This window comes from Monodon monoceros, unplaced genomic scaffold (assembly GCF_005190385.1).
Source record: "Monodon monoceros isolate NGI ecotype Baffin Bay Population unplaced genomic scaffold, NGI_Narwhal_1 Super_Scaffold_11, whole genome shotgun sequence".
NCBI classification, from domain to species: Eukaryota; Metazoa; Chordata; class Mammalia; order Artiodactyla; family Monodontidae; genus Monodon; species Monodon monoceros.
Window position 1 is genome coordinate 62,024,925 of NW_021703767.1, and position 25,260 is coordinate 62,050,184.

The 25,260-nt window shown below is 40.2% G+C and overlaps 1 protein-coding gene across 1 annotated transcript in view; it reads right to left on the bottom strand.

Moving 5' to 3' along the window:
* Positions 1 to 25,260, bottom strand: part of LSAMP (limbic system associated membrane protein) — a 633,548-nt gene that overhangs the window by 195,895 nt on the left and 412,393 nt on the right. The window contains exon 3 of the mRNA XM_029215184.1: positions 16,448 to 16,573. Within this exon, the coding sequence (XP_029071017.1) occupies positions 16,448 to 16,573 (126 nt within the window). The remainder of the gene's footprint in view (positions 1 to 16,447; positions 16,574 to 25,260) is intronic.

A 25,260-nucleotide genomic window follows, 5' to 3' on the forward strand; every position in this document is an offset into this window, starting at 1 on the left:
TGGGAGTTACTTAGACTTCTATTTCTTAAACTTTTCACTTAAAGATTAGAACAACTTGAAGTTGGACTATAAAAGGAAGAAAGAAAATGATGGAAAATATTTTCCTGGTGCCAGACAGTGGAGAACACAAGAGGAGACTAGGAAGGAGAACTGAGGAGGCAGAAAGCCATGGATGCCATCTGACAGGCCTTTTGAATGTGCAGCTTTGGCTGCCTGCCCACTGCACCATGCACCCTACATCCCTCTGTGCATTGCTAGAGTAAAAGGAAAGCACATCCTTGGAAAAAATATCCCCATGTACCCAGAGAATAAGGGAAAGTCATAATTAAGGTTATGGGAGAGACAGTAGCCAAGGGGATAGTGGAGGTTACAGCTATTGTGGACAAAATGTCCAGACGGAAAGGAAGTTTACACAGGTTGAGCCAGATGGGGTTTCTGTTTCTCAGCTGGTAGACAAATGTCCTCTCTGCTAACCTTCTGCCCTAAACTCACACTGGCCACTTGCCTCTGAATTATGTTGCATATATATTTTTTTTTACGTCAAATTTGGGTGTTTCATGATTCTTGCTATTTGCAAAACCATTAGGGTTTAAATAGAACACCTGAAAGATCCATTATAAGCAATGTTTGAAGGAAAAAGATCCATCATTTCAAGGCCAGGTAAAACATAGAAAAAGTCCTCTATGGCTAAAGCACTGGGGCAAAGGAAAGATGAAGATGTGTCACTGTTAGCTGGGTTGTTTTTCTTGGTTCTTTTCTTTTTTCTTTATTTATTTTTATTATTATTATTATTTATTTATTTATTTTTCTGCAGTACACGGGCCTCTCACTGCTGTGGCCTCTCGCGTTGCTGAGCACAGGCTCCGGACGCGCAGGCTCAGCGGCCATGGCTCACGGGCCCAGCTGCTCCGCGGCACGTGGGATCCTCCTGGACCGGGGCACGAACCCGTGTCCCCTGCATCGGCAGGCGGACTCTCAACCACTGCGCCACCAGGGAAGCCCTATTTTTATTATTTTTTAACATCTTTTTTGGAGTATAATTGCTTTACAATGGTGTGTTAGTTTCTGCTTTATAACGAAGTGAATCATCTATACATATACATATATCCCCACATCCCCTCCCTCTTGCGTCTCCCTCTCACCCCTCTAGGTGGTCACAAAGCACCGTCTCTTGGTTCTTCATACAGGCATGGTCACTTGTGAATTGGTGACCATATGTGACCAAAGGCACCAATGTGTGCCTTTGCACACAAATCACACCTTTTTCAATTAGAAATTTTAATGGTACAACAATAATAGCAACTTTCTTTATTAAGAGCTTAACAGGCCAGGTACTATGGGAAGTGCCTCATGAACATTATCTCTTTCATTCCCACGAAAACGAGAAAGTCAGATTATCCCATTTTGTAGGTCATCACATGGCTTAAGGAAGTCATTTTGTCATGATCACACATTCAGCAAATCATGTCTAAGACTCAAACCCAGGTTAGCCTCCTTCCCAATTTTCTCCTCCTAGCAACAATGCACATTTCCTTTATGTTTTTCTATAAAGGCCTTTGTCTTCATAGGTAAACTCAGAGAATTATGTAGTATGTAAACTCTCTTCAGATTACTTGATAATAAAGGCAAAGTCTAATTACATTTAATTTGAATATGGCAATACTTGGAGATTTCCATACTTTTTTTTGTGTGTGTGTGCGGTACGTGGGCCTCTCACCACTGCGGCCTCTCCTGCCGCGGAGCACAGGCTCCAGACGCGCAGGCCCAGCAGCCACGGCCCACGGGCCCAGCTGCTCCGTGGCACGCAGGATCCTCCTGGACCGGGGCACGAACCCGCGCCCTCTGCACCAGCAGGCGGACCCCCAAACACTGCACCACCAGGGAAGCCCCCGGAGATTCCTGTACTTTGCCTTTCAAAAGTCATTTAGGTTTGTAACTCTTGAATTTCATCATTCTTTTTATTTTTTCTCTGCAAAGCAGATTGTAGTGGGTTGAATGGTGGCTGCCAAAAGATGTGTCCAAGTCCTAACTCCCAGAACTAGTGAGTGTGACCTTATTTGGGAAAAGGATCTTTGTAGAGATATTTAAGGATCTCAAGATGAGATCATCCTGGATTTAGGGTGGAATCTAAATCCAATGACTGGTGCTCTGTAAGAGAAAAGAAAGGGAGACTTGAGACACCCAGATACAGAGACACAGAAGAAAAGGCCATGTGAGGACACAGACAGAGATTGGAACTATGCTGCCACAAGCCAAGGAAGGCCAGAGGCAACCAGAAGCTGGAAGAGGCCAGGAAGGATCCTCCCCTAGTGCCTTCAGAGGGAGTGTGGCCCTGCTGACACCTCGATTTTGGACTTCTGAACAGTGAGAGAATAAAGCCACCACGTGTGTGGTAACAGAGTTATACCTGTGTATACTTAATACACAGGTATATTTTGATGATGCAGATATCAAGATAGTTTGGCAAACATAATGAAGGGAAATTGTGTGATTTGTGACTACAACTGAGTCTTAGGAATGCAGCTTTGTGCCTTAGTTTCTTACTGATGTAAACTGAGAAATCACAAGGTACAGGAATACTTATTTCTAAAAACCTAAAAGGTCCAATAATATCAAATTCATACAAATAACATAAGCAAGTCATTTGTATATATATGTATATATATATATATATATGTATAAGCAAATGTATGTAATATGAATAATGTAAATATACATAAAATCCTTGGATCACCTGTTTATGTTTGATTGGTTTCTTATGAAAGGCCAACTGGGAGAAAAATTCATTTAGAGAATCTATTAATATCTGGTAGATTTTCCTCTGTCCCTAATCAAAGCCAGGAATGCCCCTTGGCAATGGTCTCAGGTCCGATTCTTAATTCATATGTTATTGCCTATTGAGCTCTGGGCTTGAGCTGGGAATTGGTTCTGAAAATTCATGGAATCATTCATGAGTGACTGGCCAGTATCTCCTATAAAAATTAGCAATTACAAATGCTGAATACCTTGGACGTGACTGGCATGGGGTAGACATTCCATCATTAACAGGAGTAGTTGAAACTAGTGAGGTTATTATTAGTGTTGGTGATAGTAGTAGTAATAAAAGTAGTGGTAATGGTACATGTGGTGAGAAAAGACCTAAATTATTATTTTTGTTTGTCCAAATCTCATGGAACTCTCTCATTTAAGATAGAAGCACCAAAGAAAGAGAACCAGCTCTGTATCTTGGTGTCTCAGTGGATACTGAGAGTCTGTTCCAACCCAGAAAGGTACCAGCTTAGGCAGCTGAGAGTTTAATAAATGGATTATCTGGATCTGATAAAAGAACTCCAAGCCTGTAACCACAAGAAGACACTATTTAGGATCAGGTCAGAAGCAAGATGGGGTGCTGACAAGCTGCCACGGTAGCAGCCCTTTATAAGTCCTCCAGTCACCAGTTACCCACCCTTACACAGCATGATAGAATAAGGTTGTGAGTTACTGCTGCTGCCGGACACTTCTTTGGTAGAGCCACACTGTGGACAAGAAACAGACCTGAGTGAAGATTCACATGCTTTCCTAAAGACTTAGCAACATTGCACACTAGCCTCAGCAGAGCCCCTGATCCACTCTGACACCCAGCAGCTGAGTCAGCCTGCTGCGGAGACCTTACAGTGCTTAAAGGTTCCTGGGGAGTTATCTCCTCTAGTGACAGTCAGGAACAGAACTGCCAAGGGCAGAAGTTACAGCTACTTACACATGTGTAAAACAAATTTTCCTTCCAGCCTGGCCTAGGTGTGTTACAGGAATAACCTAATGGGACATGTTTTGAGTCTCCTACTGGTTCTTTGGCATTATGGAGAAGACATAATGGTGTTTCCTCTATTGACAGGACATTTGGTCTCAGGGAAGAGAGTAAGCAACAGAGTTCTATTGCCATTCCCATTTGGTCTCTGGATTATGGCTGCATATCCTGAGTTTAAGAGAGGATTTATCTCCAGGATATATCCAGTCCAAAAGAACGTGAGGATAGAGCCATTGCAAGTCTGTGACCCAGGAGCTCAGAGAAAGACAGATGAGCCAGGAGTCCAGGTGGTCAGCATCATGAGATCAGATACTATATGCTATGGACTGAATTGTGTTCCCCCGCAAATTCATATGCTGAAGCCCTAACCCCTGATGTGACAAAATTTGGATATGGGGCCTTTGGGAGGTAATTAGGTTTGGATAAGGTCATGAGGGTGGAGCCCTCATGGTGGGATTAGTGCCCTTATAGGAAGATACACCAGAGAGTTTGCTTGCTCCTTCTCTCTCCATTGTGCACACACCAAAAAGGGGTCTGGTGGGCACACAGCAAGATGCCAGCTGTCTACAAGCCAAGAAGAGAGTTCTAACCAGAGCTTGACCATGCTGCTCCCTGGTCATGGACTTCTTGCTTCCAGAACTGTGAGAAAATAAATATCTGTTATTTAAGGTCCCCAGTCTATGGTATTTTTTTTTAATGGCAGCCCAAGCTGAATAATATACTACAGTGACAGTTAAAAAAAATAAGTGGGCTTACTTAATTATTTTAAATAAGTGGGCTTATAGAAGTCACTGCAGGGGCAGCAAGTATAGTTACCACAATTAATTACTATCTGTGAAAATAAAAGATGTCTGCCTCTTCTCTCTTCAAGGAACAAGGGAATCTACCTATCTTCTCCCAGACAGCTCCTAAAGTAAGCTGTCTAAATTCCAGAGTTACCCAAAGAATTGCCCATGTCTGTGTCCACACCAAATGACACTAAGCTATGAGCAGCCGAGTCCTCAATACCATGTGTTATATTTGGACTGCCTTTTGTTCTAGGGTGAAATTTTAGAATTTATAGTTTGTTGCAATTTAAAGCAATTTTCTCATGGCTTTATTTATTTATTGGAACAGTGAGAATTTTTAAAAATACAAAATATCTATTGGATTGCCTCATGAAGAACTAACTTTCTGTACTATTTTCCCATCTGCCTTTCAAATCCCTCATTCCCTGATCTGGATCTGTCTTTCCATGGCCAAAACAGCATAAAGCCTCAGTGATCAGGCCAAAAAATTTTTTCAAAAAAGACTGATGTCGGGCTTCCCTGGTGGTGCAGTGGTTGAGAGTCCGCCTGCCGATGCAGGGGACACAGGTTCGTGCCCCAGTCCGGGAAGATCCCACATGCCGCGGAGCGGCTGGGCCCGTGAGCCATGGCCGCTGAGCCTGTGCATCTGGGGCCTGTGCTCCGCAACGGGAGAGGCCACAGCAGCGAGAGGCCTGCGTACTGCAAAAAAAAAAAAAAAAAATAATAAAAGACTGATGTCATTCAAAGACTGACATTTCAGTTTTTATTACTAGAATACCTTGAAGAATTAGATCTGATTTGCATTGATATTTGCCAACTGAATTATTGAAGTCCTTTATTTCCTTTTCTCTTCCCCTCATCAGATTTTAACACTTTAGTCAACAGCAGACAACGTCACAATTTAACAATCATGTGACTTAACAGAGCCTCCTGGGCTTTTGAATTGTTGACCAACTTGAGAAAAATACCCGATTTGATGCATAAAATGAGGGTGATGACACATAAAGGAAATGGCAAGGGTTTTTTTGTTTTGGGGTGTTTTTTTTTTTGGTAAAAGAGTATGCTTCTCACATATGTTTCTTTTTTTCTTTTTTTTTTCGGTACGCGGGCCTCTCACTGTCGTGGCCTCTCCCATTGCGGAGCACAGGCTCTGGACGCGCAGGCTCAGAGGCCATGGCTCACGGGCCCAGCCGCTCCGCTGCATGCGGGATCCTCCCGGACCACGGCACGAACCCGCGTCACCCGCATCGGCAGGCGGACTCCCAACCACTGCGCCACCAGGGAAGCCCTCACATATGTTTCTTAAGTGACATGGGATAACTTCATTGACATGTCTTTTCTGGGCAATGTGACCCCATTTGAGTAACCTATTGAGGTTTTTGTGTTTTATTGGAATTAACTGTAGCCTCAATGTGCTGGGAGACTTGAAAATGAACATGTATACCTAGAGAAGGATGAGGATTTCAGAAGTATGTGCATATTTGAAGTGATATGTTAGCCTCAAATATCATTAGACTATAGATGGAAAAAGACAAAGTGGGAATTTCTGTACAGTTGTTACTTCTAAACCTCTTCATCTAAAATGACAGAAATACGAGCCATAGAAATGTGATAGTGCATTTATATATCAAATAGTTTTAAACACACCACACACACGCACGCACACCAGGTCATCACAATGTTTCCTATTGATTTCATAGAATCTCAAATATTCCTATACTCGTGCTTGGTAAAAATAGCATACAATCCTATCTCAAAAAGATGTCTTTTCTTTATATACTTTATAGGGCAGGGGTTGTATAAGTTTATGGAACAACAGAATCATCTGGCCAACTTGTTAAATTACAAACCCTTGGGCCCCACTCCTAGAGTTTCTTATTCATGTAGGTCTGGATTGGGGTTCGATAATGATAATTTACATTTCTAACAAGTTCTTAGGTGATGTTAATGCTGCTGGTTTGGGGACCACACTCTGAGAAGCACTTCTCTGGTTTTAGTACTTATTTTGGTCAAATGGAGTGCTTCATAGCCTTGCAGTGAGTTCTTTCTACTATCTAACCAAAATGACTACTGTAATTTAAGTCTATATTTTGTTTTGCAGAATCTAAGTTAATAGTAACAGCAAGCAGCCCTTGAATAATGCTTTATCATTAATAAATCACTTTCATGTACACTATCTCACTTGAGACAACACAGGAATCCTGGTAGGTGAGCAGGTATTATTTTATTCATATTTTCCAAGTGAAAAGTAGAGAGCTTAAAGGACTTACCCCAAACTCCTAAAAAGTAAATGGTGAAGAGCAGAGAAGAGCAGAGTCTTGAACCCAGGCTCTAAATTCTGCATTCATCTACCAAGTCACTCTTCCTCTTAATCCCTTACAGTTGTTAGAGAGCTTTACACTATTCAAGCTACTTTCACGTTCATTATCTCATTTGATCCTTCAAAGCAACAGCATGAGGCAGGCAGGGCACCATATTATTGTCTGCATTTTGTAGATAAAGCCATTACAAAACATGATAAGAAAAGTGGCTACTGTCGTTCAGACAGTATTTCTTCATGCACTAAGCTAAAATTTTCCTGCAATATTTAGCAGCAGCATCCGATGTAGGTAAAGCATCAGACGGTCCTCCTTTCCAAGTCATATTCAATGGCCCAGTAACTCCACCCCCATCGCTACACCAGTTTTTTGTTTGTTTTCTTGGTAGGAATACATTTGGAGGGAGTGCACGTGGGGATAAAGTTTAGGATTACTAGTTAGTAAGGAAAGTGGGAAACATTCTTAAATTTCTAGACCTCAAATATTGAAGAAAACAGCTTTCTCTGCATACAAAGAATTTCACCTCTAGTCTAGGGCTTTTCAAAGTTTAATGTGCATACAAACCACCCAGGGATCTTGATAAAATGCAGATTTTGATTCAGTGGGTCTGGAGTGAGTCCCAATATTCTGCATTTCTATAAAGCTCCAAGGTGATGCCAATTCTGTTGATCATGGTCCAACCTTGATAGGCAAGAGTCAGTCCTATTTCTCAAAGCCATAATTACTTTTCCTATTCTCTAAACCATCTCTGAATCTCTCGAGTGAAACAGAGAAATTAAAATATAAAACACTGTAACAATATGTGGTGAAAACTATGTACATTGTGGGACTTCCCTAGGTGTTCCTCTGTGCTAGGCTATTTATAACATCCCAGTATCTTCCAATCTATTTTGATCTCAAGATCCAGGATGATGCCAAAAATGTGGTCCATGGACCAGCAGAGCCAACATTACCTGGGTGTTTGTTAGAAAGGCAGAATTTCAGGCCCCATCCCATACCCGCTGAATCAGAATTCATATTTTAACAAGATTCTCCAGATGATTTTCCAGTACAATAAAGTCAGAGAATCACTCCTTCAGATTTTTTTGCCCTCCTGTGCTTACAGAGTCATCATTATGCTCACGTTGCTGGTCCTCTGACTCACTGGGAGTATCTAATGCTACAGAATCCCCTAATTCAGCAAGAGATGATTTAAGTGTGGGGTGAGGCAGGGAATCTGTATTTCTAAAAACTTTTGCCTCGAGGTAATCCTAATGATTGGCCAGATGTAGAAATCGAATAGTGAAGATGAAAATTATGCCACAGGTGGCTACGGCCAGAAGGGATGGTTTATAGGGAATCGTAGGAGATGTTATAAAACTTACAGCTCGGCAATGGAGGTTCCTTTTACAGATTGACTCAACCTGTGAACTGCTCTCTACTACCAAAACCAGGGTGGGCCTGAACTTCTGCCACTCAACCCCTAACCCTCATTGTAGCACTAATTCATCGGTGTGACAGTGCTGAGAGCTTTGTTACCACATATTAAAAAAAACATTTCCCAGATACAGAAATCTGCACTAGGCATTTTACAAAATGTATCTTACAGAAAGACAATGTCCTATATATTTGAGATATATAAGATACAGTAAAGAAAAACTATAGTTATGAAGATTCTGTTCTTAGAGTCTAAACTTTAAACAGATTCTAACAGAGATTGACATTTAGCTAGAATAAGTAATTCATTTATTCATTCAATAAATTTTTACTGAGCGCTTCCTCTGTGCTAGGTGCTATAATGGGACAAAGAACGTGTAGGTGCCTGCTCTGCTTTCATGAGGAAAATAGTAAAAACATAAACTTTTAAGACAACTACCGAGTGTGACAACTGCTGAGAAGAAGAATAATTTCTGATAATAAATTAGTGATAAAGAGAATGTCAAAGGATTTGATACAAAAATATGAAGATTTCAGAGAATTCTCTGTAGCCCAGTGGATAATGATGAAAGTCCCACAGAAGCAAATCAGCACATCAGGGCAACAAAGAAGAAACAGAGCTGAGCAGGACCTGGAGAGCTTTCCTGAAATTTCTGAAACCTTCTCAGTAAGAGATTAATGAAACTATTCGTTGGATAGCCTTAGTTATATAATTCTTATTGTGTCATTTGCAGTTTGCTTTCTATTCATTCGTGCTTTAATTACTTGTCAATGTGTATTTAGTTTCCACTTCAGGATGTAAGTTATTTCTCAACAATACTATTTTTATAAAGCCCTTAATTGAACAACTCATGGTTGATTGATTGATTCAGCACTTATATGCCAAGCAACATGCTAAGAATATACACATAAGTAGGACATATAAGTTTCTGTACTTTTATGGATCTTATAATCTAGAGATTGCACATAATTAAAATGCAATTTTACTACTTCTATTATATGGCTTCCTGTAGGGAGTGTTGTCTTGAAGGCCTCAAAAGAAAAAGTTATACTGGCAAAATGATGATATTGGTGAGATACGAAATCATGCTTCAAGAAGAAAACCAGGATGTGTGAAGGCCCCAAAGCAAGTGGACAAGGCATATTCTTGAAATATAAGTAGTATAATCTACCTACTGCCTAAAGTTGAATGATTAGGGGTTTAGGGATAGGAAAATATGTTGAATGAAGGGTTCTGCCATGCTTAGTTTGAACTTTATCCCAAAGACAATAGGAAATTGGGAAATCAAGCAGGAAAATTAACTCAACCATTTAAAAATTTAGAAACAGTATTTTTGTAGTAGGGGTAAATACCTAGTAGCAAGAGGTCCAACTGGAAAACTGGAGAAATTGTTGGTCATTTTTTGGTGTCACGGTACACAAATTTTATTTTAAAAATATCACTGTAATTTACAACCTATAGGGCTCTCTACAGCTACAGTTAATAAAGTATTAGCTGTTACATAGCCAGACTCTGGGAAAACTGTCCTCTAGGAGAAGAAGCATGGACACACAAGTAAGTCACACCAGAAAATTTCTCCCTAACAAGATGTTTTACTCATGCCCTTTTGAAAGATGAACACCTCAAGTGAGTATATTGAAATGTGATACAATATAAGATGTGACATTTTAAGACTAGCCTTGGTGAGAGCATTTAAAAAGTCTCCCTGGTTGCTGTGTTAGAATGAATAAAGATGGCATGGAGGTTGTTTTCAATAAAATTATCAGTCACCCCCAAACTTTCACTATGGAAATCTGACATATGGATAAAAAATAATTAAAACAGATATTGAAAATAAGAATATCAATAATAGCTAACACTGTGCTAAGGACTTCACCTACATGTTCTCTTTTAATTCTCATGATAACCTTTGGCAAAGATTTATCTTTAGACCTATTTTAAAATTAGAAAACACAGACTGTAACGGAAAAAATATTTGAAGTCATGAGACGCTGAGAGATGCGGACACTATTTCTGTTCTCCTAGGCCACGTGCAAAGTTTGTGATTAAGCTATTGCCACCACTCCCCCCAATTCCACGCAAGCTTCCAAAATGTCCTGAAGCGCTCAAATCCAAGCTAGCTCCCCAAGGACAAATCTAGGATGGTTCATTTCTCTTCAGGAAGAGTTTTCTGGGGATCTGATGACACATCTGGGAGGAGCAAGAGTGAGGTGCTGGTGGTACAAGGGCATATGTACAACACTCATCAAAATGGCCAGCACATCTGGTTGTGGAAATCCTCCCATGGCTTAAAGATTGTCCGCGTCAGTTATTTTTAGTCTCTTAAGGATTTTTAAGGTTTGGAGGCCAGCAATCATGCAGTTAAATTCTGTAGTCTTCATTTTCTAAATTACCCATTTGATTTAATGACAAGGTTATTACTGAAAAAGAGTTTGTATTTACTTGATTAGGTTATTATGGAATTATATGCATGGGAAAAGAATATGTTCCTGACCTAAATTTAAGATATTCACACACAAAAATAACTGTCTATATACCTGCTACGCTGGTATACACTACATTGTATATTTAAAACCAACATACAAGTAAGGTTCTGAAAAGAAAATAGAGCAAGATTTTTCTTTATTTTTCTGTTCTTTGAAAAGGGAAACCAAGAATATTAAAAAGTAAAAGAGGAGCTTCCCTAGTGGCGCAGTGGTTAAGAACCCTCCTCCTGATGCAGGGGACACGGGTTCGAGCCCTGGACCAGGAAGATCCCACATGCCGCGGAGCAACTAAACCCGTGAGCCACCACTACTGAGCCTGCGCTCTAGAGCCTGCGAGCCACAACTACTGAAGCCCGCGTAGCTAGAGCCGGTGCTCCGCAACAAGAGAAGCCACCGCAATGAGAAGCTCACGCACTGCAACGAAGAGTAGCCCCTGCTTGCCGCAACTAGAGAAAGCCCATGATCAGCAACAAAGACCCAATGCAGCCAAAAATAAATAAATAATTTTTTTAAAAATCTATAAAAAAATTTTTTTTAAAAATCTATTAAAATAGTCTAAAAAAAAAGTAACCAAATACTAACATCATGGTGTCACATAAAGATGCTGGCCTGGATTCTTCAACGCATTATTATGTATACTCTTTCTCTGCCTAGGATATTTTCCCTCCCCTGTTTTCTTGGCCTGGTTCTATTCATCCTTGAAGTCTCAGCATAAGCTCCCCTGAGGGGAGCTTTGCTTGCCTTGCAGATTTTGCTATATGGCCTTGTTTTATGGTCTTATTGAAAGCTACAATTTTCCTTTATACTGTATAAATCTAATTAAGTAGTTATTCATGCAAGTATTAGTTTAATACTCTGCTTTCTTTTTGAACTATAAGTTCCATCTGTGCAGGGACCATGTCTGAGTAGTATTCCATTGTATATTTATGCCACATCTTCTTTATCCATTCATCTCTTGATGGCCACTTAGGTTGATTCCATATCTTGGTAATTATAAATAATGTTGCTATGAATACTGCGGTGCATGTATCTTTTCAAGTTAGTGTGTGTGTGTTTTTTTTAATAGAAAATATTTCTTACGTGAGCTTTCTATACGGGTTGTTGATGTCCAATCTGGCTTCTGGCTTGGACAAGAGAATTGTACAGTGCCTGCTAAGTTGTTCTCAGGCTAAGGGGCTAAGTTCTCAGTGTGCCTGTTGAGCGTTTCAGATATAGAAAGTTACTGAGGATGTAAAAACCTTTGTAGAAATGAAATGCACAGAAACTCTAACCATGAACAATCCTGACACCACATGAGGCACACTTGAGAAAGGGACTTTCTTTGGAATGTGAGAAGAAACAAAGTTAAATGAAGATGGGAGCAGCATTGCTCACAGAAGTGAGATCAAACACTCCATAGAAAATACATGTTACGGTGCAATTGCCCTCTGGGAGTTACAGGATTATGAAAGTCTAACTTAATTAAGGGAGAAAATAGGTCACATTTAACAACCACATACATGACACATCATTTTGACTATATAGAAAAACTGAAGAGGAGAGAAAAATTGAGAAATCAGAAATACAAGAGAGTCAACCATGGAATGCAGCAATCTCTTCTCCTCCATCTATGTCAGGTATATGTTTTGATTTTGTATATATAAAAAATTCACCATTCTTCTAACTTCCCTCTTTAAAAACACTCGCAGTATACTTGAAAAAAGAAATTTCAGATGTGAAAAGAAACAAAATGACCCAATGAAAATTTTTTAAAAAAACTGAATTAAGAGGTAATAAATATTCTTCTCATAAAAATATACCTTGCACCTACTTTCCTTTCTCCCCCTTGTGTTATCAAATGACAGGTAATCAGGTACTTGTGAAACCTGCATGAAATCTTCCCGGTTTCAGGGCTCAAAGTCCCTGTGAGGTCGAGCTAATTACAGGTACATTTCTTCTGCAAGGCAGTCACACTCTGTTGAAGGCACAATTAATAATTGAACAAAGCTAGCTGGGGTTTTTTGCTCATATGGCTAAGGGTTGCAGTAGCTTTGCTGTCACACAGGGAGCAGAGCCTCTTCACTGGGTGTCTCCATGAAAGGCTTAGCATTATAGGCTGAAAAGGATCACCCCGTTTCCAAATTTTGAAAAGAATAAAAAACACACATAAAACAAAAAATCCTGGTTTCCTGTATAGCAGTAAAGGCAGATTCTCTCTCCTGTCCTCAGGAATATGATTATGATCAGGTGGTTATTTAGGTCAGATGTGAAAGAGATGAAAGAGTAGGCTTGGGAATTAATACCTGTTGTAGACAGAATTGGAGTCTGCCCTTGAGTCTGTGAATGCAGCAGGGAACTAGTTTTGTATGCGCCAGAATAGAATTTCACCCATAGAGAGGGCCTAGATAGAGGATTATAGAAGAATAAAGTTCTTTCCCTTGAGATGTCTTTAGGAATTTAATGGGGGATATCCCCAAAGCCCCACGGAATCATAGATGAGTGCAGAAAATCCTTGACCTAAGCCCCAAGCCATAATCTTGAGCAGGGGTCTGTAAACTATTCTGTAAAGGGCCAGGTAGAAAATATTTTAGGCTTTAGAGGCTAAGCCACATGTGTTGCAACTAGACTCTGCTGTTTTATTAAAAAAAAAAAAAAAAGCATCCACAGACAACGTGTAACTGAATAAGCATGGTTTTGTTTCATTAAAAGTTTATTTATGGGCACTGAAATTTGAATGTCATATATTTTTTTGCATGTTAAATAATAGAATTCTTTTGAGTTTTTCTAACCATTTAAAAATTGCTCTAAGCTTGCAGGTGGTAAAAATGTGAGGCAGGTTGGATTTGACCCAGGGACTAGTTTTCTGATCCCTAGGCTGACTATTGGGAATCCCTGTGTGTACACCAATTTTTCTAGTTGATTTTGAAGTCCCTAGTGTTCTCTGACTGTATGTAAATGCTGCCTTTATTGTGAGAGATCTAGCTTGTCCTTTGGTCTTTTGATAACTTGAAACATCATGGATAACCAGGTTATTCAGGGTTCAAACCATATGTTTGCTATCGTGAAAAAGTCTACTAGAGTTAGCCATGAAGATCTAAACTCCTAGAACAAGCCTGGGAAGGCCTTGAAACTCCGGTTTGATCTCATTACTTTACTAAACTGAGGGGATAAAAAAGAATATATCTTTAGGTTCAGATCACCAATAGCATTTTTCCCTGAAAAAAAAAACACCCAAAACTGTTTACTAGTCAATAGTACACCAAAAGAATAAAGTATTTTTATTAATGCAGTTCATTTCTTGATTATAACTTGAATATAATCTATCTTCCTTCCTTCTTCCATTCTTTTATCTCCACTTATTCCATAAAAAATTGAGATTATAAGTAATATATGTATATAAAGATTTAAATTAATTACAAAAGGTGAGACAATATGAAAATAATGGTAAGAAAACAAGATGAAAGCAAGAGTGTGTCTGTATATGGATTTGATATCATAAAATTCCACATAGTTTATTTAAAATCCACTTCATTAATGTGTAATTTATATATGATTCCCTCTATTCTTTCACAGACCAGTCATAAATTTGGCTCTAAGTTTGGTAACAGTCAATACGATGAAGGACTCATGATTATTTGTAAAAACTCACTGGGTTCATTTTAAAAAACAAACCATTGTTTAGAGAAAGGACAGTAGAAACATTGAAAACAAAGAGGAGCTTTCTCAAAGTGTCCTTTCAGAGGAAACTATGTAGTACAATTAACCATCTCTCAAAAACAACATTGCAGGAAATGCAATGATTTTAGAGGATATCTTTTATAACAGTGGTCCCCAACCTTTCTGGCAGCAGGGACCAGTTTCGTGGAAGACAATTTTTCCACAGACTGGGCGAGGGGGGAGGGAGAGTGGGGACAATGGTTCAGATGGTAATGTGAGCAATGGGGAGCGGCAAATGAAACTTCGCTCACTCGCCCACCACTCACCTCCCGCTGTGTGGGCTGGTTCCTAACAGGCCGTGGACCAGTTGCAGTCTGCGGCCCAGTGGTTCGGGACCCCTGTTTTGTAACATCCCTAAATATGTGCCCAAAACTTTTATACCAAATAGTCATTTAGTAAAAGCACTTCTACATGGGAAAGGTCTAGGTGTTGTGGTATTGAGGGTTAATATAATTCCATTCAAGGAGAATGTGCTCTGGAGGTTTAATTTAATCCAGGGGAAATGTATATGATATCCAGATAATATATTATCTGATATTCACGCTTCAGATAAGCCTGCATATGTATTTTTTTCCATGTGAGGTTTAAGATGGGAATGAGAGGATATGAGTTTGAGGTTGATCCCTCAAATAAGTGCTTCATTTATTGCTTTTATATATTATCAATAAATGACAAGCTGTATGCATTAACAATAGAATGGGTTTTGAGTGACATTGTCTTAAGAAAATAGAAGCCTCTAATAAGAATAGCTGCCTAAATAAAAGACCATTCCATAGGTTAGTCCAAACTTCACCTGATAAATTAATTTGAGGGCTAATATGAAAGGGAGGCCCATATTCTCACACCACAAAATACAAAATATTTAAAGATGCTACAACCAAACACTACCCTGGCCTGGCCTTTTAGAAGTATCTCGGGATAGCTCCCATTGCCTATCTAGCTTTGCACAACAATTTTTCATGGTGTTCATTTCAGAATTAATATGTTATAAACTAGATGTCTAGATTTTATACGAGAAAACTTTAAAAGAATATCAGATATAAATTAGTTAAATGTTGGGGGTTAGCTACCAAAATAAATGACATTTTATAAGAATAATTGATCCATAGTTCCTCCTTCTGGAAAAACTAAATAGCAGGCCCCATTCTACAAATACTGTGTCATTCGCAAAGGCATGGTTTTGCATATAAGAAAATTTCATCTGTCAAGTAGGGGAGGATGCATGCAGTTAATACTAAATAATTTGGTAAAGTATTTAAATGAAGCTCAAAAGGCAGCAGAACCTCAGAACCCGGTTATAGTGGGAGGAGGAGGGGAGAATGCAGAAGACATTCCTGAGAAATGATTTTCTGACTTTTACTGAATTAGCATCCATAGCTGGGGATCCATAATGAGCTCATGAAATTTAGTCCATGCCCTGGTGCCCCTCCACAGAGCAAGATGCTAAGGATAGGATATTAGAAGTCACAAACAATTTTGTATTGTCCCTAAAAGATTTCATCACAAGGTGCTACATATAAGGAAACTATATTTAAAAGCAAAGCAAAACAAAAAAACATACAAAGAGCTATGGAAATTTAATCCATACAAAATATTGCTCCAAGACATTCAGGCACCAACCTGGCATATATTTCAGACACAATACTAAGTCATTTAATGCATTTAATGCTTCTATATTTGTTGCCTTGAGGAAGTGTTCTATTGAAAAATATCATATATAAATCATCAAATATATATATATATATATATATATATATTTTCCCCCCTATGGTTGTAGACTTTATAGAGATGGATACATTAGCCAAGACCAGAGATGACCCTAAACAAGTCCTATGTCACTACTGTAATAGTGTTTTAATAACAATATACATGCTTGCCTTTTGGATCCAATGGAATCACAGAAACATGAGGATATTCTAAACAGTGTATGACATCTGGGGGACTGGAAGGTTGCTTACCAGTTGGTGTAAGGTGTCTCCAGGTGATAACAGGTTCAGGACGGCCATTGGCCATGCAGACCAGGGTCACGTTGCTGCCCTCATTCACAGTGACATCCGAGGAAATGTTGGAGATCTTTGGTGGAACTGTAAAGACAAAAGCAAACGGAATATGTAAGCATGTCAGTAAAAGCAGGTTTCCAGTACTGGTTCATGCAACAGGAAGTGGCAAATTCAAGCGAAGTGCTTTTCTGACTTAAACCATTTGAATTTTTGTATTAAGAAGTCTGGGTGCTTTTGGACATCCTTACAGACTTAGTGAGCAGATGAAAAGCATGGTTCTTACTATAAGGTGAGAATCTCTCCACTATGGTCAAGTGCTATAGGAAGTATGCAGAGTAACATAATGAAAATGTCTTAGCTCTTTTCTGATTACAATGGACCTTATTTGGTTATTAGAGAACATGTACACTTATACACATTAAGAATAAATTTTCTTATCACTAAATGTTACCGACATTTATGTTCTTATGTGTATAAAATGATTATAGCCCACTATTTACTCCAAATGTCAGGAAAAGAAAAGGAGTGCTATTTAATGTCGGATTGCAGAGTTGTGTCATAAAGATGCAGTAATACCTTGTTGCTTATAATCTAGCCACAAAAGGAAACACTTGGTTAATCACTACAAGAGAAAACCTCTAAATATCATCTTGGTGTGTGACAGGCCTGATGATGTACCTTAGAGCTTAAAAATGGAATTAATGAGGCCTATGTCACAGACAGGTAGACTTTATAAAAATACTACTATTACTCCTAATACTATTACCACCGCTACTACTAACACTTTAATAATAGCTAACTTTAAGCATTTACTATACATAAGACCTTATGTAGATTACTTTATAAGTACTGTATTATCTCAATAACTCCTTATAATAAGGAAATAATACCCTATGAGGATTTTATTTATGGGTGGAAAACTAAGTTATAGTTATAGGCTAGGTGAGAAACAGAAAACAGATTTGAATCTAAAAAGACTCCAGGGCCCAAGCTCTTAAGCCCTACTTGAATGAATCTTCATCTTCACAATCCAGGCTACCAGATGGCCAAAAATGACAGAAATTACTTCTCCGTGATATGAGAAATGAGTCCCCAAGGGCTAGCTGCACTGCCGTCTGACTTCCTTCATTAGTGTTCTGGGTGGCAACATTAGATCTCACACTGGTGGGCTTAAGTGGAAAGTGAATTACTTACAAATTTCATCACAGAGGTTATGCACTGATTACAAATTGCAGAGTTTATGCTTTGACTGTGATTTTCCTTTTTTTTAACTCTTAGCTGCTTATGCTGTCTCTGAAAAACTATGTGTCAGGGGAGGGAGGAAGACAAGAGAGTATGAAGTATTTCAATAATTAAAAAAACTCTTATTTTTTCTCACTCTTCCTGCCCATTATAGACTCTGTGCAATGACAAATAAAACAGGAACATTTTCTGCTTGTAGAGGCAGCTGCCTGACAACTGTATTAACCCTGCAGATCCCTGTTGGCAGTTATTGATGGTACCTGGGCAGCTGACCAGGTCAGATTGTCACAAGGAGGAAGTGGGAGGAGGATCCTCTTGACCTTGGCATTCTTCTCACAGTGACATCTGATATGGCCTCTGGGTAGGAACCAGTGATTCCGAATCAAACCCAATGGCAGAAATAGAATGTAGTTGATTCCTGTCACTTAGCAACTTCTATTTGTAGAGTTTCTGTTTCCCCTTTGGGTTCAGAGTAGTTTTCTCATATTCATACACTGGCTTACAATATACCCTCCCAGACTTTTACAGTGAGGACCTGAAAGGTTATATCTATTTAATAGGGAAGAATATGAGGCACAGAGTGGATCACATGGATTATTAAGGGTGATCACATCACGAAATATGGCTAGGCTTAGAACCCAGAGCTCCTGAATGTACAATTGTTCTACTGTTTAATATTAACAGTTTTTAATTCCCAGTCGAGTAAGCCATGGTTCTGAACATGTCCAAAAACACCTACAATACAACCTATGATCGTGTTTGAGAACAAGACTTGGACATCCTAGGTACCTCCCTCAACAATCTAAGACCTGTAACAGGAAGCTATATAGTAATTGTAAAAGCTCACATCACTCAATTCAAAGTTTATTCTGAACTCCAAGACAGGACATAGAGTAGAGAAAAGAAACACAGATGTGTTCTGATTTAAAAAAAAAAAAAAGTGGAGGGGGAAAGATTCCATATCCCTAGTATATAAACATGTAAATTTACAAAATAGAAAAAAAATCTCCAGTGGCCAAGATCTGAGAGAGTTATTATCTATGATAAAATTTACTCATATTGCCTCTCCTTTATAGGCGGAATATATATGTACTAAGGACTTTGATTTTACATGGCACACAAGTAAGGTCACTTGCTCAATATTACATAGACAGGTAGTAATAAAATTGGGAATAAAATCTAGAATAATTAGCTACAGGGCTATGCTTTGGCCACCAAACTATATTCTTTCTCCTAATTAAGGACAGTATATTCAGGTCCTGAATCTCAGACACTGGAGATACACAAAGTGTTTGTGTTGAACAGTTAGAAATGCAATCATGTTGACACTGTATCCCAACTTCCTCTGGGTCACTAACCAGTAGTTTCACTCCATCATTTATCTTCCTACTTTATTGTACTTTGTATCAGCTTCTTGCCATAAGCATTTATATATGATGTAGCCTTTTTGCTCTAGAAAGAAATCCCTCCCCAAATCCCGTCTTACGTTCTTATTTACTTTTAACTTCTCTATCTCCAAATTTTTGAAGGAATTGTTCTATACCATGTCTTCATTTCCCATTCACACTCCAACCTTCAGTGCAGTCTGCATTCTCTCATTAACCTCCAAGAAACTGCTCTCAAGAGGCTCACCAATTTGTTTGAACCATACTGTTTTCAGGTCCAACGAAAATTTTTGTTATTATTCCTATTTTTCACTGAAGTAGTTGACTTTGTTGACCGGAACCTCATTCTTCCTTTCCTTAGTTTCTAGGTCACAAACTCAACTGCTTTTCCTCTTACCCTTCTGGCCAACCTTCCAAGTTTAACTTTTGGTCTTATCTTGTCCCCTTCCTTAAACATCTGAAGGTTTGATCACTGTCTTCTGTTTAAATATTATTCACTGTGATCACTCACTACTCATCTACTCTTGAGCTTCAGAAGCTAATGTCATGCTATTGATGACTCCCAAATCAGTAACTTCAGCCCATATTTTTCTCATGACCTTTATATCTGCACTTTCAATGAACCAACTATTCTACGTCTCCACTGAATGTCTCACAGAAATCCAGGATTCAACGTACCCAGGGGTCATCGTCTTCCTTCCCACAGAGAACCTGTAATCTTGTGATCACTTTCTCAGTAATGGTGTCCCCATGAAAACAGTTGCCCAAACCAAAAAAGAAGTTTATCTCCCTCGACAGCTCTCTCTCCTTTACTGTCCCCATATAAAATGGATCCCCAAATTCTACGGCTTATGACTTTTAAATATCTCTTAGATTCATTTATCACTCTCAATTCCTCTCTCAATTCCTATTCCTACTAGCCTTGTTCCAACCATCAACATTTCTTTTTATTTTTTTTTGCCTGAATTACCGCAAAAGCATTACAACTAGTTTCTTTGCCTCTAGTCTTCTTCTCTCCAAGCTCACTGTCATTCATTCACCATACTGCAATTAGAATTTTCCCCCTAAATTGCAAATATGAATATGGTATCCTCTGATTAATTTCATTGGCCTCAAAATAAAAACTTCTTAATATGGCTTAATAGGTCATTCATGGTTAGCCCCTGCTTCTCTCTCCTGCCTTATTTCCTATTCCCTTTGCGTTGCATCATCCAGTCAGGTCAAACAACTTTTGATTCCTGTAATATACTATCTTTGTTTACTCCCAGGCATTTAAAATTCTATCTTTTTCTACATGGAATGTCTTCTTTCAACTCTTCATGTGACTCTTCCATTTCCTCCTTCAGGTCTCAACTTAGCTTGTTTTCTCACTTTTTGCAGGAAGACTGTCCTGTCATCCCCCACCTACCCCCAACCCCACTCCTGATTCCATACTGGGTGCCCCTCCTGTGTTCTAACACTGTACCCTGTATTTCTCCACACAGCACTGGACCATAATTGCTGGGTTATTTACCTATGCCTGTCACTAAACTGAAAGAGGCAGACAGGAAGGCCTTTGTTTTCTTGACCACTGAATCTTACAGAACACGGTACTTGGAATATGGTAGGTGCTCAGTGTGTTTGAAAAGAGAAATGAATGAAATTTTTCTCTCCAACTCTTTTCTGAGCTCAAAGAAGTCATCTCATTAAATTTTTGTCACAAAGGAGCAAGCTTTTATTCTGAACCAGTAAAACACTTTTATCAATATTTCTTTAGTTACCCATCTAGTCATCTATTTCACCATCAACTTTGACTCAATTAAAAAAAAATTGAGGACGAGGGGAAGATGGCGGAAGAGTAAGACACCTTCCTCCCCACAGATACAACAGAAATACATCTACACGTGGAACAACTCCTACAGAACAACTACTGAACGCTGGCAGAAGACCTCAGACCTCCCAAAAGGCAAGACACTCCCCACGTACCTGGGTAGGGCAAAAGAAAAAAGAATAAACTGAGACAAAAGGATAGGGACGGGACTGGCACCAGTGGGAGGGAACCGTGAAGGAGGAAAGGTTTCCACACACTAGGAAGCCCCTTCGCGGGCGGAGACTGCGGGAGGCAGAGGGGGAAGCTTCGGAGCCACGGAGGAGAGCACAGCAACAGGGTTGCGGAGGACAAAGCGGGGAGATTCCCGCACAGAGGATCAGTGCCGACCGGCACTCACTAGCCCGAGAGGCTTGTCTGCTCACTCACCGGGGAGTGAGGCTGAGGAGCTGAGGCTCGGGCTTCGGTCGGAGCGCAGGGAGAGGACTAGGGTTGGTGGCATGAACACAGCCTGAAGGGGTTAGTGCGCCACAGCTAGCCGGGAAGGAGTCCAGGGAAAAGTCTGGACCTGCCGAAGAGGCAAGAGACTTTTTCTTCCCTCTTTGTTTCCTGGTGCGCGAGGAGAGGGGATTAAGAGCACTGCTTAAAGGAGCTCCAGAGACTGGCGCGAGCCGCGGCTAAAAGCGCGGACCCCAGAGACCGGCATGAGACGCTAAGGCTGCTGCTGCCGCCACCAAGAAGCCTGTGTGCTAGCACAGGTCACTATCCACACCCCCCTTCCGGGGAGCCTGGGCAGCCCGCCACTGCCAGGGTCCCGGGATCCAGGGACAACTCCCCCGGGAGAATGCACAGTGCGCCTCAGGCTGGTGCAACATCACGCTGGCCTCTGCCGCTGCAGGCTCGCCCCGCACTCCGTACCCCTCCCTCCCCCCGGCCTGAGTGAGCCTGAGCCCCCGAAGCAGCTGCTCCTTTAACCCCATCCTGTCTGAGCAAAGAACAGATGCCCTCCGGCGACCTACACGCAGAGGTGGGGCTAAATCCAAAGCTGAGCCTTGGGAGCTATGAGAACAAAGAAGAGAAAAGGAAATCTCTCCCAGAAGCCTCAGAAGCAGCGGATTGAAGCTCCACAATCAACTTGATGTACCCTGCATCTGTGGAATACCTGAATAGACAACGAATCATCCCAAATTGAGGAGGTGGACTTGAGAGCAAGATTTATGATTTTTTTCCCCTTTTCCTCTTTTTGTGAGTGTGTATATGTATGCTTCTGTGTGAGATTTTGTCTGTATAGCTTTTTTGTTGTTGTTGTTCTTAACATCTTTATTGAGGTATAATTGCTTTACAATGGTTGTATAACTTTGCTTCCACCATTTGTCCTAGGGTTCTATCCGTCCGGTTTTTTGTTTTCTTTTAAAAAAAATTTCTTTTTGTTCTTAATAATTATTTTTTATTTTAATAACTTTATTTTATTTTATCTTACTTTATTTTATTTTACTTTATCTTCTTTTCTCTTTCCTTCCTTCCCTCCTTCCTTCCTTCCTCCCTCCCTCCCTTCTTTCCTTCCTTCTTTCTTTCTCTTTCTTTCTTTCTTTCTTCCTTCCTTCCTTCCTTCGTTCCTTCCTTCCTTCCTTTCTCCCTTTTATTCTGAGCCGTGTGCATGAAAGGTTTTTGGTGCTGCAGCCAGGAGTCAGTGCTGTGCCTCTGAGGTGGGAGAGCCCACTTCAGGACACTGGTCAACAAGACACCTCCCAGCTCCACATAATATCAAACGGTGAAAATCTCCCAGAGATCTCCATCTCAACACCAGCACCCAGCTTCACTCAACGACCAGCAAGCTACAGTGCTGAACACCCTATGCCAAACAACTAGCAAGACAGGAACACAACCCCACCCATTAGCAGAGAGGCTGCCTAAAATCATAATAAGTTCACAGGCACCACAAAACACACCACCAGACGTGGACCTGCCCACCAGAAAGACAAGATCCAGCCTCATCCACAGAACACAGGCACTAGTCCCCTCCACCAGGAAGCCTACACAACCCACTGAACCAACCTTAGCCACTGGGGAGACACACCAAAAACAAAGGGAACTACGAACCTGCAGCCTGCAAAAAGGAGACCCCAAACACAGTAAGATATGCAAAATGAGAAGACAGAAAAACACACAGCAGATGAAGGAGCAAGGCAAAAACCCACCAGACCTAACCAATGCAGAGGAAATAGGCAGTCTACCTTTAAAAGAATTCAGAATAATGATAGTAAAGATGATCCAAAATCTTGGAAACAGAATAGACAAAATGCAATAAACATTTAACAAGGACCTAGAAGAACTAAAGATGAAACAAGCAATGATGAACAACAAAATAAATGAAATGAAAAAGACCCTAGACGGGATCAATAGCAGAATAACTGAGGCAGAAGAACGGATAAGTGACCTGGAAGATAAAATAGTGGAAATAACTACTGCAGAGCAGAATAAAGAAAAAAGAGTGCAAAGAACTGAGGACAGTCTCAGAGACCTCTGGGACAACATTAAGTTCACCAACATTCGAATTATAGGGGTTCCAGAAGAAGAAGAGAAAAAGAAAGGAACTGAGAAAATATTTGAGGAGATTATAGTTGAAAAGGAAAGGAAATAGTTAATCAATTCCAGGAAGCACAGAGAGTCCCATACAGGATAAATCCAAAGAAATACGCCAAGACACATATTAATCAAACTGTCAAAAATTAAATACAAAGAAAACATATTAAAAGCAGCAAGGGAAAAACAACAAATAACACACAAGGGAATCCCCATAAGGTTAACAGCTGATCTTTCAGCAGAAACTCTGCAAGCCAGAAAGGACTGGCAGGACATATTTAAAGTGATGAAGGAGAAAAACCTACAACCAAGATTACTCTACCCAGCAAGGATCTCATTCAGATTTGATGGAGAAATTGAAACCTTTACAGACAAGCAAAAGCTGAGAGAGTTCAGCAACACCAAACCAGCTTTACAACGAATGCTAAAGGAACTTCTCTAGGCAAGAAACACAAGAGAAGGAAAAGACCTACAATAACGAACCCAAAACAATTAAGAAAATGGGAATAGGAACATACATATCGACAATTACCTTAAATGTAAATGGACTAAATGCTCCCACCAAAAGACACAGATTGGCTGAATGGATACAAAAACAAAACCCATATATATGCTGTCTACAAGAGACCCACTTCAGACCTAGAGACACATACAGACTGAAAGTAAGGGGATGGAAAATGATATGCCATGCGAATGGAAACCAAAAGAAAGCTGGAGTAGCAATTCTCATATCAGACAAAATAGACTTTAAAATAAAGACTCTTAGAAGAGACAAAGAAGGACACTACATAATGATCAAGGGATCGATCCAAGAAGAAGATATAACAATTGTAAATACTTATGCACCCAACATAGGAGCACCTCAATACATAAGGCAAATACTAAGAGCCATAAAAGGGGAAATTGACAGTAAATCATTCATAGTAGGGGACTTAGTAGGTTCAAACTTATCCCTTCTTCCCTTTTGTATGAAACTAACATCTCTTGTGTATGACCGAAAGTGGAAACGCAGGCAAGGTCAGGGACATAGTGGAGTGTTTAATCTGCCCCAATCCATGCCTTCTTCTTCTGGCAAGACACCCTACTTTTCCTTTGGAGAACTACCTCTCATCCCACTGCCATTGGTTTGTTGGGATTGTCAATCAGGTAACCTGTTTTCCTTAGCCAAAGAAAATTACCTAAGTTGGGCATTTCAGACTCTCCCTCCTTAGAACTTGGGTTTTTTTGTTTTTGCTTTTTTTGCGGTATGCGGGCCTCTCACTGTTGTGGCCTCTCCCGTTGCGGAGCACAGGCTCCAGACGTGCAGGCTCAGCGGCCATGGCTCACGGGCCCAGCCGCTCCGCGGCATGTGGGATCTTCCCGGACCGGGGCACGAACCCATGTCCCCCGCATCGGCAGGCGGATTCTCAACCACTGCACCACCAGGGAAGCCCAGAACTTGGTTTTTATAAGAAATAGTTTAAAAGAGGTAGAAGTTGATTGACTGTGTTAATGGCTCCAGTTTTCCACTCTTCCCTGTTCCACATCCTTTACCATGCCTATGCCCTCCTATAGTGGGTGGTACACATTTTTACATTCCTGGACCGTGTCACCTGTTTTGGCCAAGGATATCAGTATAGGTAATATGAGCAGAGCCTTGACAAGTGCTGAAACAATTGGACTCACTTGGTCTTCTGCCTCTGCCATCACCATGAAGAGCACATGCTGAACTGAGCCTTTTGGTCCCAGGAGAAGGAAGATGGGAAATGGCAAAT